The sequence below is a fragment of the Pteropus vampyrus genome, unplaced genomic scaffold, assembly GCF_000151845.1.
Source record: "Pteropus vampyrus isolate Shadow unplaced genomic scaffold, Pvam_2.0 Scaffold23, whole genome shotgun sequence".
NCBI classification, from domain to species: Eukaryota; Metazoa; Chordata; class Mammalia; order Chiroptera; family Pteropodidae; genus Pteropus; species Pteropus vampyrus.
Genome location: NW_011888804.1, coordinates 2,768,108 through 2,787,741, shown reverse-complemented (window position 1 = coordinate 2,787,741; position 19,634 = coordinate 2,768,108). Strand labels below are relative to the sequence as shown.

The window sequence follows — 19,634 nt, the reverse complement described above, 5'->3', positions numbered from 1 at the left end:
TCTTTTCTCTTTGGACCTCTAGATCCATGTATATCAGCTTTTCTTCCAGTTGTGGACTGTGAAATGAGTTTGGTGGGCCACAACTGGCATTTTTATTAAACTGAATAGACTAGGTATAAAGTATCAGTGTATTACATGTATTGTTTTGTGTAAATCCAGTGTGTGTGTGTGTGTGTGTGTACTGAGTTTCTTACTGGGGGCTAATGGTTAGATGTTTTTTAAAAAACACTAAACTATTGTAACATTTGTGTGTAGCAAACTTTTTGGTGTTACATGGTATTTTTCATCTTGATTTAAATGTGTTTGGCTTAAGTATCTTTAGTGACCGAAACATCACAATTTGGTTCCTTTCGATAGTCATTTCTGTCCTTTCCAATTTCCCTACACTAACAGGAACCAGTTTTGGAGAAAATGTTGAAAGGATTTAGTGGTCTCTTATTTTAAAACAATATTGAGGAGAAAATACAAAATTAGAATGAAAGCATTTCTAAAATCTCACTTTAATTGTGTGTGTAGTCTTCCAACTTAATGGTAGTTGGCTCTAAAGTTAATTTCTACAAAGTAGTTTTCTTATTTTAAAGAAGAAAAGGAAAGAAGAAGGGAAAGAAGGGAAGGGAAGGAGGGAGGGAGGGAAGGAAGGAAGGAAAAAAAGAAAGCAGTGATGTTAGAATCCAAATGACAAACTAGTTTAAAAAGAAAATGTTAAGACAAGTTCCGGTCAGGATAATGGGATAGGTAAACACTATGCTGACGTCCTCCCACTACCACATAGAAATTACAACTAAACTACAGAACAGCCATCATTGAGAATTGCCTGAAGTCTAGCTGAACAGAAGTCCTGTAACTCAGGACATACAAAAGAAGCCAGGTCGAGACTGGTAAGAGGTGTGGAGATGTAGAACGGGCTTGTCTCACATGTGGTGGTTAAAAATCTGGAGGAATATCTCAGCTGCAGAAGTCCCTACTGAGGAGCGAGGGATCCCAGCCCCACACTAGGCTCCCCAGCCCAGGGTTCCAATGCCAGGGAGAGAAGTCCCCATAACTTCTGACTGTGAAAACCAGTGGATATTATGGCTGAGTAAGACAGAGGGCTGCTGGAGGCCCAGGCCTTCCTCTTAAAGGGCCTGCTCATAGACTTACTCACTGATGGACTCTCTCTGAGTTCCAGTGCTGGGGCAGCAGCTTGAAAAGCACCAGGGACATATGGGGAGGAAATGAATTGCCTGGCTTCAGGGAGAAGTCTGGAGGGGCAGCTCTCTCCCAGACAGAAGTGCTGACAGAAGACATTATCCCTTCACCCAGCCTGCACACCAGTCAGATACCATGTCTGAGTACCCATCAACTTAGCAAACACCATTCACCCCACCGCCCCCGCACTTGGTGATTCCCTGAGGCCCCATTTCACCCACCTAGTGGTCTCACCCAAGCCACTTCCAGTGGCTTTTCTATACAAGCGACCTGGCTTTGCTCATGCCGTGGACTATCCTAAAACCTCTCAAAGGTTCCCAAAGCCCAAACAAGTAGCATCTGGCCTCAGCATGACCCGTACCTCTTGCTAAGCACCTTCAAGCCCAGCACAAGTGGCAACCAACTGCAGGTCATTTTATGGCTCATAATAAGTAGCTCTGGGCAGGGCACAGGCAGCAGCTGACCTTGGCCTGTACCAGAGACCCTCGCAAGAGGCCTGAGAACCAACACACCCCGTGGCCAACTTCAGACCACACCAGAGTACCACTCAACCACCTCCACAAACCTCACACCCAAAATGCAGGCTCAACAAGCACCAGAGCCTGGCTAAAGTGAATCCCGTTCCATAGGGTCGGCCCCTGCACAGCAGCACCTCCACTGTAGTTTCAGCCAGTCCTCACAACCAATCAGCCTGAGGGTCCATCCAACAGCAGTCAAGACTCAACTACAACAGGAGGGCACGTGCCACACAACCCACACAAGGGACACACTTGGAACACCAGCTCAGGTGACCAGGGAGACTGCGCCACTGGGCCAAACAGGACACCTGCTACCAAAGGCAGTCACTCTGTCAAGACCGGGAGACACAGCAGCTCTCTCTACATAGAAACAAACACAGGGATGCAGCCAAAATGAAGAGACAAACATGTCCCAAATGAAAGAACAGAACAAAGCTCCAAAAAAAGAACTAAACATGGAGATAAGCAATCTACCAGATGTCGAGTCAAAACACTGGTGATAAGGATGCTCAGTGGTCTCAGTGAGAACACAAATTGATAAAGAGATAGGAAACATAAAAAAAGAACCACTCAGAAATGATTACAATAACTGAAATGAAAAATACATCAGAGGAAATCAACAGTAGATTAGATGAAGTAGAGGATCGAATCAGTGATTTGGAAGACAATGTAGCAGAAAACACTCAATCAGAACAGCAACAAGAAAAAAAGAATCCTAAAAATGAGGATAGTTTAAGAGGCCTCTGGGCCTCTGGTATGCGGGTACATCAAGCATACCAACATTTGCATCATAGGGGTATCAGAAGGAGAAGAGAGAGGGTAAGGAATTGAAAACCTATTTGAAGAAATAATGATGGAAAACTTTCCCAACAGCTGTACAGACAGACGTACAATACCAGGAAGTGCAGAGAGTCCCAAACAAGATGTACTCTAGAGGCCCACACCAAGACACATTGTAATTAAAATACCAAAGGTTAAAGACAAAGAATCTTAAAAGCAGCAAGAGAAAAGCTGTTACCTACAAGGAAGCTCCCATATGACTGTCAGCTGATTTCGCCACAGAAACTTTGCAAACCAGAGAGATTGGCACTAAATATTCAAAATGATGAAAAGTAAGGACCTACAACCAGGATTACTCTACGCAGCAAAAGTATCATTTAAGATCTAAAGACAGATAAAGAGCTTCCCAGACAAGGAAAGCTAAAGGAGTTCATAGCCACCAAACCAGTATTACAAGGATATGTTAAAGGGACTTCTTTAAGAAGAAGAAAAAAAAATGAAAAAGATTAAAAAGATGAATAATAAAAAGGCAATAACTACATATCAACAATTACTTTAAATGTAAACTGATTAAATGGTGCAATCAAAAGACAGAGGTTGGGAAAGGGGGCAAGATGGCATAGAGGGTAGAGCCTTTGTACATCTCTTTTTGGGACCACACCAGAGTTGTGACAAAACCACAGAACAAACAGCAAGCAGGATGGCCTGGGGTTTGGATGAACAGAGGCACTACAACTAGGGAGAGAAATAAGAAATCATCATGCAATAATAGGAGAGGGTGGAGAAGCGAGATTGCCCAGTCCTACGTAGCTGAATGAGATAGAGGCTGCAGCATTTGCAGTCAGAAGGTGAAGACATTCTTTTTAAAGGGGCCATGACTGTGACTGAACTTTTGTGGTGATGGACTCACTCACTTTGAACTCTGGCTCCCAGTTGGCTACTCAGAGGGGCACCACCAACATACTGGGGCAGGGACAGGAGGGATGCCCATTTGTTGGGCTTCGGTGCGAGGGCTGGAGCTGAGACTTTCTCCCAGGCAGACATGCTGGCAATACCCATTGTTACTCTGTTGAGCCCTCCCCACTCCCAGTGTGTGGACGCAGGTGGCGCCATAGCTGAGATGTCATCAGACTGGGTAACAGAGGTCGTTCTGCTCAGAGGATTCCCTGAAACTCTGCCCCTCCCAACTTGTGGCCCTACTGAAGCCACATCCTGTGGGGTCCACAGCGTGCCCTTTGCCCCTTGCAGGGCATTTCCAAGCCCCACATTGGTGGCACCCGGCCTCAGTTTCTGGGATGGCCTCTTGAGGCAACTATAAGCACAGCACAAATGTCAGCCATCTGAGGATTGCTTGCTTAATTTTACTAGGTGGACCCAGAGGGGGACAGGCTGGAGCTAAACTTGGTCTGCCAATGGTTCCCTCTCAAGACTGTGCCACTGGACAGATACCTACTACACAAAGCCACGCTAATAAGACGGGGAGGCTTAGGAGCTTTGCTTAGTACATCGAAACAGACACGGGCAGCCAAAATAGAGAGAAAAAGAAGCATGTCCTGCATGAGAGACAGAACAGAGCTCTAGGAAAAATGGAGTCAAGCAATCTACCTGATGCAGTGTTCAAAACACTGGTTATAAAGGTGCTCAGTGAACTTAGGAGAAGAGTAGATGAACTCAGAACCTAAAGAGATAAAAAAACAAAAACAAAAATGGAGATGGAAATTTTAAAAGGGAACCAGTCAGAAATGAAGAATACAATATCTGAGATGAAGAGTATATTAGAGAGAATCAACAGAATAGATGAAGCAGAAGTTTGAATCACTGATAGGACAGGGTAGCGGAAGACACCCAGTCAGAACAGAAATAAGAAAAAATAATTTAAAAAATGAAGATAATTTAAGGTTCCTATAGGACAACATCAAACGTAACAACATTCGTATCATAGGGATACCAGAAGGAGAAGAGAGAGGACAAGAAGTCGAAAACCTATTTAAAGAAATAATGATAGAAAATTTCCCTAATCTGGTGAAGGAAATAGACATACAACCCCAGGAAGGTCAGAGAGTCCCAAAAAAAGATGAACCCAAAGAGGTTCACACCAAGACACATCATAATTAAAATGCCAAAGGTTAAATAAAAGAATCTTAAAAGCAGCAAGAGAAAAGCAGTTACCTACAAGGGAGCTCCCATAAGACTGGCAGCTGATTTCTCAAATGAAACTTTGCAGGCCAGAAAGTCTTGGCACAAAATATTCAAAGTGATGAAAACCCAGGATCTACAACCAAGATTACTTTATCTAGCAAAGCTATCATTTAGAGTCATTTAGAAGGACAGATAAAGAACTTCCCAGACAAGAAAAAGCTAAAGGAGTTCATCACCACCAAGCCAGTATTACGGGAAATGTTAGAGGGACTTCTTTAAGAAGAAGGAAAAATATGGATCAAAAACATGAACAAAGAATGGCAATAATTACATATCTATCAACAAGTACTTCAAATGAAAAAGAATTAAGTGCTCTAATAGATAGGATGGCTGAATGGATAAGAAAACAAGACCCTTACTTATGCTCCCTACAAGAAACTCACTTCAGATTAAGACACACACAGACTAAAAGTAAGAAGATGGAAAACAATGTTGCATGATGGACCTAGAGGGTATTGTGCTGAATGGAGTAAATCAGATAGAGAAAAACAAATGCCATATGATTTCATATACATGTAGAATCTAAACAAAATAACAAAAACAGAAACAAACTCATAGATACAGAGAATATTTTGAGGGTTACTAGATAGGAGGGGGTTAGGGGGTTGGTTTGAAAAAGCAAAGGGATTAAGAAGTACAAATGGATAGTTACAAAATAGTCATGGAGATATAAAATATAGCATAAGGAATACAGTCAATAATGTAATATTTAAGGGGACAGGGGTACTAGATTTATTGGAGTGATAACTGAATTATATAGGTATCTAATCACTATGCTGTGTAATAAACTAATATATTATATACCAGCTATGAAAAAAAATCATTGAATTATACTGTAAATATGAGCAACTAATTGTCTTATATTTTAATAAAGTTGTTAAAAGATATAGGGGGGCAGAATGAATAGGAAAACAAGACCCTTACGTAGGCTGCCTACAAAGAGACTCACTTCAGATCGAAAGACACAAGGACTAAAAGTGAAGGGATGGAAAAAGATATTTTATGAAAATGGAAACAAAAAGCTGGGGTAGCAGTTTCACTTGACATTCAGCAGCTCCTGATCCTTGTTCATCCAGGTATAGAGAAATAGTAAGAAAAAAAGGATTTCTCAAATCTTTTATTCTTATTACAGGAATTCTTTAAAATGATTATCTCACCTTTTCTGAGTTTGAGTTGTCAAAGTTATATACAGGTAATTGAAAAAAAAATTATGAAGTTATCCCCAAAGACCACACAACTTTTTCTTTGCAAAATGAAACTGATGTCTGTTTGCTCTTTCAGATTAACAACATGAAGACCAAATTTAAAGAAACAATTGAGAAATGTGATAATCTGGAGCACAGGCTAAACGATCTTCTAAAAGAAAAGCAGTCTGTGGAAAGAAAGTAGGTATAATTGGTCTATTTTTTAACTTAACTATTTTATTGTAACAGGCTCCATAAACTGACAGCTTCCCTCATTCCTATGGAAACACTTATTTTCAAGTGTGTGTATCACCAGGTTTTCAGGGGTTTCCCTATGTTTGGAACAAATTTACTGTGACTTCCTGTTTATTAAAAAACTTGATGTTTCATTCATGCCAGATGGATGCCGTGTGGAATGCAGTGTCCTTCTCATGTCTGTATGCTGGCGGTGTGCATGAATATCAGTTGTTCTTGTAGAAAGCAGCTTCCTTGTGCCCAGAGCCTGTAGCTTCTCTGAGCCATGGTGGCTGAGAACTGGCAGTTAGGAAAGAGACTGTGTCTAAGCTGGAGATGGCATGTGTTCTGGTCTTGGTTATGAATTAAAGGCCAAAAATGTTGAATATGGAGCAGAAAATTCATGAACAGCATGGCAAGAATATACTCTGCTACTGTTACTTGGGAAGGTAGTTGCAACTGATTGAAATTGCCTTCCTGGGTTAAGTTCTACTCACAGAAATAATTAGATTTTTACTTGTAGACAAATGGATAAAAATAAATTTAAGGGGACAATTGTTCCGTAAAAGTTGTTTTAATAGACCTTTTATTTTGAAGTAAGTTTAGATTTACAGAGAGTACAAAGACAGTGACAGAGTTCCCAAATACCCTTCACCCATTTTCCTCGTTGTCAAAAATTGGATTATTTTTAGATAGTGTTTGTGTGCGTGTGTGGTAAAATCTATACAACATAAAATTTGACATTTTGCCATTTTTAAGTGTACAGTTCAGTGGCATTAAGTACATTCACAGTGTTGTACAACTATCAGCATTAAGTATATTCACAGTGTTGTACAATTATCTGTTTCCACAATTTTTCATCGCCCCAAATAGAAACTCTTCATCAAAGGTTTTTTTTTTTAACTGTTGTAAAAACAATACAACATTAATAGAAATAAAAATAAAAAATTCTCCTATACTTTCAGCACCCTAACAAATTGAACTATATTAAAAAACTAAAAAGTTAAAACAAGAAGTTTTCTTTGATCCCCTAGATCCTGCTGTCTTGAGGTTAGCCTTTATGGTACTAGTGAATATGTCCTCTTCCAGATCTTTGCTGTACCTATACAAGCATCTCACATAATCTTTTTTCTCATTTTTTATTCCTATTACAGGAATTCTTTTTTTCTACAAAATTAGAATAATGTTAGGTATTCTGCTCTGTTTAAGAGACTTCATGCTGGCACATTTAGATCTATCTTGATCTTTGTAATGGCTGTGTAGTGTTCCATCGTGTGGATGTCCCATAATAATTTTAACCAGTTCCCTATTGGTGGACATTTAAGTTGTCTCAGGTCTTACACTACCATAAACAGCATTGTAATGAGCATCTTTCTCCATGTGCCTTTCAGTGCAGTCCTGAGTATATCTATTTTATAGGAAGAGTTCCTAAAAGTAGAATAGCTATGTCAAGGGGCATGAGAAATTTTGACTTTCTAGTTATCACCAAGTTGACTTCCAGAGAATTTGTTCCAGTTTACACTTCAGTGCCAATGTATGGGACTGCTTCCTTTCTCACGTGTGAGCTATTTGGCATTCTGACACATAAAAATGGTGTTTAAATTTGTGATTCTTTATTTGTAAGATTGAGCATCAAGAATAGACAATCCCTATCCTTGAAAACCTTTCTTTCTCCAGCAAATGCAGTGAGGTCAAATCACTTGACTCTCCAAGAAGGTCAGTTATCCGCATATCTTCTTTATTATAGCTGTCATCTCTAAGCCACTTATTTAACCACTGACTGCAAAACAGAGAAGCAGTAGAAGTTTTACCATGAATCACAGAATAATTTCTGCTATGGAAAAATTTCTGGGCTTAAAAAAATTCATCTTGAAGCTACACTGGGGTTAACTAGAGCAAAATTCTTACTTTGTATTGCTGTTGCAATGGCGGCAAACCAGTCTCCCTGGCCATGGGAGGGAGGAGTCCGCCCTAAATGGATTCTGAGGTCATGACTCCTCTGTTCAATCCCAGAGCAGAAAGGGGACTATGTCAGCAAATGAAAACGTGCTTTTGTCTTCCTTTGTTTTGCAAAAGGTGCACTCAGCTAAACACAAAAGTAGCCAAACTCACCACAGAGCTCAAAGAGGAGCAGGAAATGAACAAGTGTTTGCGAGCCAATCAGATCCTCCTGCAGAACAAGCTGAAGGAGGAGGAGAGGGTTTTGAAGGAGACATGTGACCAGAAGGATCTGCAGATCACCGAGATCCAGGAGCAGCTGCGTGACGTCATGTTCTACCTGGAGACGCAGCAGAAGATCAATCACCTGCCCGCTGAGACCCGGCAAGAAATCCAGGAGGGACAGATCAACATTGCCATGGCCTCGGCCTCGAGCCCTGCCTCTTCGGGGGGCAGTGGGAAGCTGCCCTCCAGAAAGGGCCGAAGCAAGAGGGGCAAGTGACCTTCAGAGAAACAGGTGTCCCTGAGACTGTTTTCCCTGGCACAGCGAAGGTGTGCTGGGGCCTTCAGCTAATTGTGAGGGTGGGCCCTAAATAAGTACAAGTGAGGATCAAGCTGCAGTTGTTTGGGTCTTTCATTTGCTAGTGTGTGGTGTAATGAATGCAGAGGGAGGGTTGATGACTAGGAGAGCTGATGGAAACGGGCAGTGTTTTGAAAAGTGGCTGCTTTTTTCAACCATAATAGTTCACTAACCTCAGACATCCTAATGACCATTCTGCCTTCCTATTTGATAGATGCCCCAAATCTGCAATGCATTTTTCTGTTGTATTTATTGAGTTAGTCTATTTGACATTCATTCTGGGATCAGTAGGTAAAGTCACGTAGCACTAAAGCATCATACCTCCCTGAGGTCATAGCAACTGCCTTAAAGGTTTGTATTGGCTATTGAGGATTTACAAAACTTCCCTAGCATTAGTCTCATATCATTGTCATCCCTCCTACCTCTGGGGAATTGAAGAACTGGTCGAATGTTATATGAAAGAGGCGGGGCCTGGAAACCAGGCACTGGCTTGTCTCCAGCAGCCATATCTTCTTACTCTAGGGAGAGCCAGGAAAAACAAACAGCAGACTGAGTAGACCCAGTGTAGGAAAAATAATGTTTTCACTTTGTTTATTTTTGATGACTCTGCACCTCACTATGAACCTCAAATATGAAGGATGCTTAATGGTGGCTCAAAGACTGAGATCTCATAGTGGTTTTCCTAGCATCTAGCAAGAATAAGCAGGCAGATGTATCACCCATGTGAAAATGTAGAGTGAGGCTTTTGACTAGCTGATTGTGTATTTTGCTGGAATCAGTATTTTCTGAATGTTTACAAATGATTGGGCTGCATGTTCAGGTTGCGGCTAGAGGGAGCTTGGGCAGATTTTCAATTACGCTTTCAAGATATAACCAAAGGCTGTTTCTAAATCAGGAAATTCAAATTTTAACAGAGTCCCCTTTAAAACAGTCATGTAATGCTTGTTGTGGGCCAACAGAGAGGCTGTGTACTTTCTCTAGAAATACAAACGTCAAATAATTTGTAATATGTAGTAACTGAGCAAAATTAAAGTAAGAGCCGTTGGAATTTAGCTTCCAAAAGAGGGAGCTGGATAGATTAACAAGACATACTGTTAAACGATGAGTTTGTTTTCTGCTTTATAATTAGCCAAAGTTCAAATTATCACATTTCAGAATTGCTTTTTAGCCTGTATTGGGCCCCATCCCGTTGACCTAAATGTCTTACAAGTTACTGGTTAGCACACCACTGTATCGCTAATCACCATCCATGTTGTGGGATGTGCTGCAGCATTTCCTAGAGAACCTTACCTGTAACTTTGCAAAATGAATGTATTCAGACATTCTCAGATTTTACTTAGGGCAGACCAACTCTGTAAGTCCTCCTTGGACTTATATACACAGATACCTTAGAGCAAGAGTGGGAATGTAAAGCATAACCGAATTCTCTTTCCTATAGAGATTCTATTTTATTTAAAATCTATTTTTACACTAGTTAGAATCCTGCTTTTTTGGCCAAGTACTTGTCTTGCATGTCTGACCTTGCAGAAGCTGGGGTGGATTGTAGCATACTAATTAAGAGAATTAGAAGCAATTTACAAAGCTTGCTTGCTCCTCATTTCTCTATGATCACCACCATCAAGCAGCCCTACCACCAGCCTGGAGAACACGAATTTTTGGTAGAGATGGGATAAACGTCCTGAAAGGCTGTGCCCAGAGGAATGAGCAAATAGGCAAATGTTTCCCAACTACCTGAAGGTTTTTTTTAAATGTTGCAGGAAAAAAATCTTATCAAGATCTGTAAAAAAATGTTTTTTTTAGAAAATGGTCAAAGAGTCATGTTTGAATTTGACAAAATTACATAAGATACAAGCTGTTAGTGTTTTCTTCAGGATGGAAATGAACCACTTAACATATCTACTACCTTGAACAAAGAAATTGCATTAAAGTAACCAAACTTTGAAATGATTCTGCCCCATGTGAAATGTGTGTCTCTCTGATTGACGTTAGCTTGGGAACTTGTATCTAAATAATCTAAGAAAGTGTCTAGCCCAGATTTAAAAAGCAGCATAAAAATCAACCTCGCAACAATATAGTGAGCAGCTAGATTATTCATCTTTCTGCCACTTTGCTCCAGCTTCTCAAACTAATATGCACCTGGACAGATACAGAATAGGAAAAATTATCTGAATTTCGAGGCTTGGGGTCGGAGAATACTCAGGCACAACTCTTTGCAAACTAAAAGCAATCAATTTATACACCTGAGCCTTTTTTCCAGGCCTGACACCATGCCAAGATTGTTTTATTTTTGGAAACTGTCACAAATGTGACTTGTTAGGATATACCAGGTAAGATAAAGCACGGAAGCAATCACCTCCTCCTCGCTTGCACAGAGAAGCTGTCCTCATCTCAAGGGCTGAGAAACTCTTAAACAGCCAGCCAGCCAGCCAGCAGAGTGGAGAACTTGGCAGCTCACGAATGAACGACCATCTGTCATCACTTGGAAACCCCTCATCCTGCAGTCAAGATCCGCAGGCTACAAATACTGTCCTTAAGATTTGGCTGCAGTGCCCGGTGCCACATTGCTTGTGCTGGTGGCAAATTCTGGCTCGTGATGAAGTCCATGGGCTTATCTAAAAAAGGAAAGTCACTCTCACAACATTGGAGGAAAGCTATTTCATTTTCTCCAGGTTAAAGCTGAAATAGCTGTCGTGGTGATTCTGCGGTGGTACTTCTTTCTTGGCAGCAGGAGGGAAATAAGTTTTTCATGAGTCTTAAGACCTGACTCCTCCTTGTTGGCACCAAGGGACATCTGAACGACTCAAAGACCCAGCTGTCACCTTAGGCAAACTCAGGAAACCATCACGTGTTCTCTGGCAGGCCCCTGCTGCTGGCCAGTTCATTCTTGCCTGTGAAAATTTCTGAAATAAGAGTTGTAGAATATCTACGTAGTGGCCTCATAGTGGAGCTTTTAATGTTAAAATTTTTAAACGAAAGGAAAGATTGAAGTTGTGATAGAGAGAAAACCCTTTCTCTTCCGGAATCCCGAGTTTTACCCCAGAGCCAAAGCCAAATGTGTCCTCTGAAGTTGATTTTTTTCCCCCCAGATGCTATACTGCAGTCAGCTTGGAGCAAATGAAAAGACATTCTTTGCATTTGTGCATTAGGGGATATCAGGGAAGTTATATAAGGCTTCTTTTATTTTTTGTTTTGGGGGGTTAGGGAGAGGTTGTGGCCTCTATTCTGATTAATGTCATGATCTACTTCTTTACACACTTCATTTTTAAAATATAGTAGTAAGCATTTACTAAATGGTATCCTTACCTTGCATCCCTGAAACTCAACGTGCCCTCCCCAGAATGCTCACTTTCAATAATAGGTTCCATCAAACATTAATTTTGAAAGCTGTATTTCCAAAAGCCAAAACGATTTCAGAATCATTTTAGTCCACTTTGGGAACTGAGCAGTCTCACTGTAATTCTGGAAGCTTAGGAGAGCATGAAAGGGGCTCTGCAGTTGGTTCTTAATCTGGATTTTGCATTCCTGCTGCATTAAAGAAGGCCAGGAAGGGATGAACAATCTGTTGTTTTAAACAAGATGATTGTGGTCTTTGGGGCCTAATGTTGAATTGCTTCAGGTCAGAAACTTCTCACTGGAATCATCTGGAAAATGTGGTTTTGGTACTTGGCACAGGGCTGTGCTGGTGCAGATAACATTTGTTACTCCAAGGCTAATTACCAAGCACACTAAGTGAACTAAAGCCGCTTTGCTTCTTTTCAGACTGTGTTCTAAATCCCCTGACCCAAGACTCCTTTCAGATCCGGCCTCTTAATGTGGAGAGGTTTGTCCAGGGGGTGAAGTCAATCAAAGAATAAAATCACCTGCAAGTCTTGGAACATGAAGGTTTACAATACCTAGGATAAATCGACCCTGGTATATGACTGATGGTGCAATTCTTTTCAAAAGATGAAAATAAGCCTCTAGCACTGAGCATAAATATCAAATAAGAAAAACAGTCCTGGCTTGGCTGCCGGGGAGATGTCTTTTGCCCAGAAGAACCGCAGGTTGCACAGCAAATCTCGTACATTTGTTCCTCATTTAAAAAGAAAGAGCCCACTGAGACCCCTGCAGCCGTATCGATTCCTAATTTCTCAATCCCTTGGTTCTGACCCAGTGAGCCAAAAGTTCAGATGATCCCTAGAGGACTGGGAGAAGTTGGGTGCCATTAAAAGAATGAGGTGTTTCCACCATTTGAGAAACTTGCCTGTATCACTTTACATTATTAACATAACGACTAGCACCAAAAGACTTCAGATGCTAACTGAAAAGAAACATAAACTAGTTTCTGGGCAGAAGGACAGATCACAGAAAGACCTAGAAATGAAGAGTAAACAAAATTTTAAGGAGTAAGGAGAGTTATTCTCTTGGAAACATTCCAGCGGAAAACAAGAAAATTGTGACTTATCACACGCAGCCAGAGAGTCCTCCAGCAGCATCCTCCAGGCATTATCTTTTGTGGAAGACTTAACTTTCGTCATAGCTATGCCCACTCACATTCTAACTGATTAGTTTGTGCTTACACGGAAACTGAGCCCGGAAGGGTTTGCAAAAAGGACAGCAATAGAAGAGCCACATCACAACTCCCCCACCTCCCCCGCCCCACCTGTCCTTGGGGAAAAAAATTAAAATCCTCTTTTTCAAAATGCAGGCCTCAGGAAAACAGCTTCATTGCATTTGTTTCCATGCTGCAGAAAACCAACACTAACTGGCTCTGATCCCAAACAGGGCCAACTGCAGAACGCTGAGATTCTGCAGCCAGGAAGAACCCAGAGGCCTCCTCTGGCCACCCTCCCCCCAGCACATTCGACTTCAATTATGTGGGAACATGCCTGGGCTGGGGGCTGCTGCCAGAACTCTCCTGGCCCCGATGGAGGAGGCCTCGTGCTGTGGCCCAAAATCTTTCCTAAAAGTCCACACAGGATCTCTCGCTTGCTGCCAACCCTACACTCTCCCTTTGGCGAGATTCCTCGCTCTGATGGGCCAGAGCAACACTAAAGCTCTCTCTCCTGTGCCTTTCCCCCTACATACTGGGTTCTCCTCTCCCTGCAGCCCCTCTGCCCCTCACAGTTGTAAATGTTCCACTGCTTTTCAGAAGCAGAATCATCTCAAAAAAGAAACCACATCAGGCCCCCTCATCTCAGGAGAGAGCTGCCTTTTTAGTGAACTCTTAAAACCACTTTTCTTTGCACCTTCTGAGATAACATTCTTCTGGGAAGAGAGGTAATTGATGCTAAAGAACCTTGATTGGATTACTGTTCACTTGCGTGAACCCAGGTGGACTAGGAAAAACCTAGAACATTCCTATGAGAGACCTCTTCTCCAGTGCTGGTAACCCCAAGTAGGCCGTCCAGAGGGCAGACCCAAAGTCTGTGTGATTTGGTGGGACCCAAAGCCGATAGAGGCACCTTGCATTTGCTGAGTCAAAGGCAGAAGCAAGTCCTGTCCTTTCTTGACATGTCTGACTCCAAGGCTAACCCCCATCTGTTGAATTTTGAGCCATTTACCGAACTACAGTTACTGTGCTGAGTGCTTGCCATGTACTGTTTCATTCAATCCTCAGCACCAGCGTGCGAGGTAGGTAGAGTTACCACATTTTACAAATCAAGAAGCCAAGGCTCAGTGGGAGACCATTCAGGACTCTACCGGCACCCACTTGAGCTCACATAGCTGATACCTACCTGATAGGGCAGTGTAGTCTCAGCACCGTCCGACCCTCAGGTTGGGCTCCTCACTGTTCCACTGCGCCCCTAGCTCTGCAACTTGGGAGCAGAAAGGACACAGCTCCCAGTTCCAGTTTGGTGGTTGCTTTAACTCAGTACTCTGAAACTCAGTACTCTGCTTAACTCAGCAGGTGAGTACTGAGTTAAGACCACACTTGTGAGGTATACCAGTCCTGTATACCCATCCTCCTCTTGAAGCTTTCTAACTTCTCACTGTCCTCTCTCCCCTTTCACCGGGGCCTGAACCAGAGCTGATAAAGGAAGGAGAAAACAATGCCAAAGTGCCTTTCCCCACTGCACTCAAGGGCTTACTTTGGGAAATCACTTCATTACAATGCCCGTCGTGGCCCCTTCACCCGGGGAGGCTTGGGGCCCAGTCCACACCAACCATTTAAGCTGACATCTCAGTTCTTTTATATAGAGTTTCATGGAAGCCGAGGTGCTTCTTCAGCTGGAAAAGTTGCTTCTGGAACAAAACAGTCTAGGCTCTAAGGAGTCCTTTCTTTGAGATTATAGACTCAGTTACTGCCCCCAGAGGCACAGTCAAAGAGGCATAAACACGCTTCCTGGAAACTTTGGATTCTGGAGGGATCAGCTTTATTTGTGGCTTCAATTTATTATAGAATAAATAGGGGAGCAAGAAAGCCTAGAACAAAATTTTTATAAACTACTGGGGGATATCATAAAGCAGTGTTAATCTGGCAGGTATAAACTGGTGTGTGTGCTGTGTGCAAATGTTCCAAGAACTTTTCTACTTATTTTTAAATATAACAAGTCAAATTTATAATCTAAATCCAATATCTATTTTGTGTTACATAACTTATTTCTACTTATTTCCATTTATCCTGTTTACAATTATGTTTTAAATGCTATAAAACAATAATAGCAAGAGCGTTCTTTTTAAATCCACGAGTATATTATTTATATTTTTTTATTTTTGAGATATAATTAACATAATGGAATGCAGCTCTTAAACATTCGGTTGGATGAGTTTTGACAATTGTATACAGCTGTGATCTCTACCAAAATCAAGATGTAGAACATCTCCATCTTCCCCCCAAAGTAAGATGTTTTATTTTTAAAGCAGAAAAATTTAGAGAGGAAAATTAAAAGCATCCTTATTTTCACAGAGGAAATCATTAGCACTTTAGTATGTTTCTTCCAGTATTTTCTATGCATATTGTTTTGATGTACTTTATTTGTTCTTTCAGTAATTACTTGAGGGCCTACTAGGTACCAGATACTGTCTAGATTCTGGGGATATAGCAGTAAATATAACAGTCCCAGTCATTGCCATCCTAAAAACAAACAAATTTCAGACGATGGTATGGCTAGAAAGAAAAATGTCATGGTGTTTTAAAGGGATAGGAGGGCAGGGCTATTTTTAGGTAGGATAGTTGGGGAATGCCTCCATGGTTGGTTGGTTGTTTGCAAAAAATGCTTTAATCGGACTTCTGGCCTCCAGAACCATGAGAGAATCTTCTGTTGTTCTAAAGCCCTCAGTTTGTACTTCGCTGTCCTAGGAAACTAACACACTGGTCTTTGTTTCTGTTCCCTCTGACAGCTACTCTTTTCCCCTATCCAACTCCTCCTATTTGTGCCATCAACCTGACTTTAAACACTGCTTAAGACAGTTATAAAACCTACTAATGGTTTTCCTGGGTCGTAGAGTAAAATCCAAAGTCTTAACTAAGCGTACAAGGTCATGTGTGATCTGGTCCTGACCTGCCTTTCAAATCTCATCTCATACTACTCCCCTTCTGTATTTCTTCCCAGCTGCCTTGAGGCTTACATGGTATATTGCTTTGCTAGGGCCACCATAAAAAGTGCCACATGGTGAATGGCTTAAACAGCAGAAAATTGTTGTCTCACAGTCTGGAAGCCAAAAGTCTGAGATCAAGATGTGTATAGGGCTGGTTCCTCCTGAAGGCTATGAGGAAAAGATCTGTTCCAGGCCTCTCCTTGTGAGCAGAGACCTGGCAAATATGCCACTGAGCCTACACAGGCAGCGTGGTGCAGAGGTTTGTGCTCAGGCCTGGAGTTAGCCTGCCTGGGTTCAGACCCCAGCTCTGCTACTGCCTGACTGTGTGATCTGGAGAAAGTGACTTGACATCTCTGAGCACTGATTTCATCTTTTGCACAATGGAGATAATATCTTCCCCTCACAAGATTGTTGGGAGGATTAAAGGAGCTGGTGCTCAGCTTAGTTCAGTGGGTACAAATGCTGGTCTCTGTGTTAGCACTTTGTCTACCCCTACTCTCCCCCATGCTGTGTTAGTGGCTCCTGTCCTGCTCCCTGGTGGCCCTTGTGCTTATCTCTGTCACTCTCCCCTGGCTAGACGGCATGCATTTTGAAAGAGTGGACCATTCTCCTTCATCTGCACAAGGCCTGGCCCAGAGAAGCCCCTCAACTCAGGACTGTTGGAAGGGATGAAGGAATGAACAAAAGCCAGAGTAAAACCAAGCAGACTTTGCGTGACTGAAGGCAGGTAAGGGGCATCATCACCTATACAATGCTAGCACCTAACACATCCCCTGGAATGTACAGGGTTTTAATAAACACTTGCTGGATGAATTGGAAAGAGCAGTGAGAAGAATGCACAAAATGCCTGAGGGATTCAGAAGAGGGCAGGATTATTATGACTGAGCATGCCAGGAATGGCTTTAAGGACAAGATGGTATGGAAGGACTTTGGAATGATCTTGGAAGGACAGAGCGGGCTGGCCTGCCCCGTGGCCTCTGTCTTTGAAGTGTTAAGACAAGTCTGGAGAGTATTGCCTCAAGCAGATTCTGCGTGAGTTGGAGGAATTTATCTGTGCAATGCCTTCAGCTGCAAGTAACAGACTCTCAACTCAGAATGGCTCCCAGAATGAGGGGATTTATTATCTCACAGGGCAAGAATGGAAGGTAGGTCAAGTTCTGGATCAGTTAGATGAGCAGCTCAACAGCCTTGCTAAAGGCCTGGGCCAGAAGCACTCTCAAGAGACTTTCTCTCATGTTCTGTGAGCCCAGCCATGATTCAACTCCCAAGACTAGGGATGGGCCTCACCATCCTAGAAACTCAGAGAGGGTGGATGTTGGGACAGTTGTGCTGCATTCTTATCAAAGAGATGAATCATGATTGGTTTTAACCAATCATACCAATCCTATTCCGCTATGCAAAAGATTGGTCAGGGATGGTCACATGACTCGATTTTGGCCAATGAGTTGGAGAGGGAAGTCTGAGGGGTTCTGGAAAAGATTTTAACCCCTGAAATTAAAAAAGGCGAAAATGAGGAAGTTCTTTTTGCTCCTGGTTCCTTCCTTCCTTCTCAGAATGCCTGTTTCTGGTGTCACAGCAGCCATTTTGTGAGCCAGAGGGACAATGTTGCTGAATGCTGAGGATGGCAGAGCAGAAAGAAAGAATCTGGGTCCTTGATGACATAGTTGAATCAGTGAACCAACCTTGGAATTGCTTACCTCCAGACAGCTAATACATGTTAAAATAAACCTTTATCATTTAAGCGCTACTAGTATTCTGTTACTTACAGACTAAAGCATTCCTAATTGATAGTCTCCAGCTCTATCAAAAGAAGGGCAGGAGAGGTGAAAGGAGACAAATCAGGGCATTAGCATTGCTCGGTCTCTACACTGTGCAGAGCATTAGACTACATAGTCTTAACAAAATTAAAAACTGTGTTACTGAAGAGTCATTCAGGCACAAGTGTCAGAAATCCAACACCAACTGATAAAAGCAAAAAGGGAATTGCTTAGCTCTCACCTAGAGAAGTCCAGGGGTGGAGCTGGCCTTTGGGACTATTGCCCCCCATGTGCATTGCTCACTAACTACCCAGAGCTCAGTTTTTCTTCCAGGCTGGCTTCCTCCAGGGGGCGTAGCAGGGCCCTACACAGCTCCAGCTCACTGGTGCCTGCTCTCTCCAGCCTCCATGTAAAAGCCTAGGACTTGATTCTCTTTAGCCCAGACTGGGCTACATGCCTCTATCTGGAACAGTCGCTCTGGCTCTGCTTGATCAGAACTATGCTATGTGCTAGAGCGCTGTGTGCTGGGCAGCCGTGCTCACAACCGCCTTGTGTAGGGAAGGGGAGCTCCCCAGTGGAAGGAAGGGAGCTGTTTTGCAAACAAGCGGCCAGGCCGATGAAACAACTGACGCGCCCCATAAAACCATCCCACTACCAACTGAGACTTTAAAAAATCTTAATGGATTTCTCCAGTTGTTGTTGGATTCAGTGAATGTTTTTGCACCCTAGTAAGTGCCATGAGTTATGTGTTAGGAGCTGGAGCAATAAAGATGACCAAGCAAAAGTCCCTATTTCTAAAGACTTCACAGTCGAACAAGTGATCAGATATGTAAACCAGCTACTACTGTTCAATACTATAAAATGCTATGCTCTAGGATCACGAGAAAGGGTGCACTTCATGCTACCTGGTTGTGGGGGTTAAGGAAAGCCACAAAAGAGAAATGCCTTTTGAGCTAAGTCTTGAAATTAAAGTAGGGAGACTGGCAGGTGGAAAGGGGTGGGCCAGGGTCCTTTATCAGAGCAAACAGCAGGAGTAAGAGAACAGAGGGGAGGAAGTGCCTGGTGAACCCTGAGATTGTCAGGGGAATTCCCAGCCGGGATTTCATGTGTTTGGGTAGGGTGGTGGCCAATCAAGATAGGGATGGAAAGAAAGCCACTGCACTTGGCATTGGGTCATTGGTGACCAGTGCTAGAGCACTTTGAGTGGACAGGTGTGGCTGGGAATCTTGTTATTTAGACAGAGGAGGGCACAAAAAAATCAGGAAATGGAGCAGCCAATGTAGACTAGAAGTTTGGCAGCAAAAGGAAGGAGAGTGATTAGAAGCCAAGGGAGATGCAGAATGTTTTGTTTGTTGGTTAGAGGAAATTTGGGCAGGTTTACAGGAAGCAGTAAGAGACACTGAAAGTTAGGTGACCTGTGGCTTTCACTTTCTCCTCTTAAGTGCAGTTTTCCTTTGGGGACACTGTCTTTCTACTACTCCTTGGTCCATAGGCTGGCCCTACTCTAGAAGTAGTCATGTGACTCAGGCCTGGCCAATCAGCATGTTCTAATTCCTTGGCCACAGTGATAGGTTAATAAAAGAACATGTGACACAGTTTTGCCCAATGAGCATTGGCCCTAGGAGTTTTGCTGGAATCCTGTATTCTGGGATTGCTGACCTGGTCAAATGGAAGCCTAGAGCAATAAGGGGCCATCTTTGCTACCACATAAGGATATACTGCCTGGGAATGAAGT

General features: G+C 42.5%; 1 protein-coding gene across 3 annotated transcripts in view; it reads left to right on the top strand.

Annotated features, from left to right (window-relative positions):
• Positions 1–17,889, top strand: part of BRAP (BRCA1 associated protein) — a 39,601-nt gene extending 21,712 nt beyond the window's left edge. For 2 of the 3 annotated variants that reach the window (XM_011355802.2, XM_011355803.2), the window contains exons 11-12: positions 5,967–6,070; positions 8,180–10,568. In XM_011355802.2, the coding sequence (XP_011354104.1) occupies positions 5,967–6,070; positions 8,180–8,543 (468 nt within the window). In that variant the 3' untranslated portion in view covers positions 8,544–10,568. Of the gene's footprint in view, positions 1–5,966; positions 6,071–8,179; positions 10,569–16,719 lie in introns of those variants that run through there. The other variant, XM_011355804.2, reaches the window with a different exon arrangement.
• Positions 17,890–19,634: the final 1,745 nt, after the last annotated feature.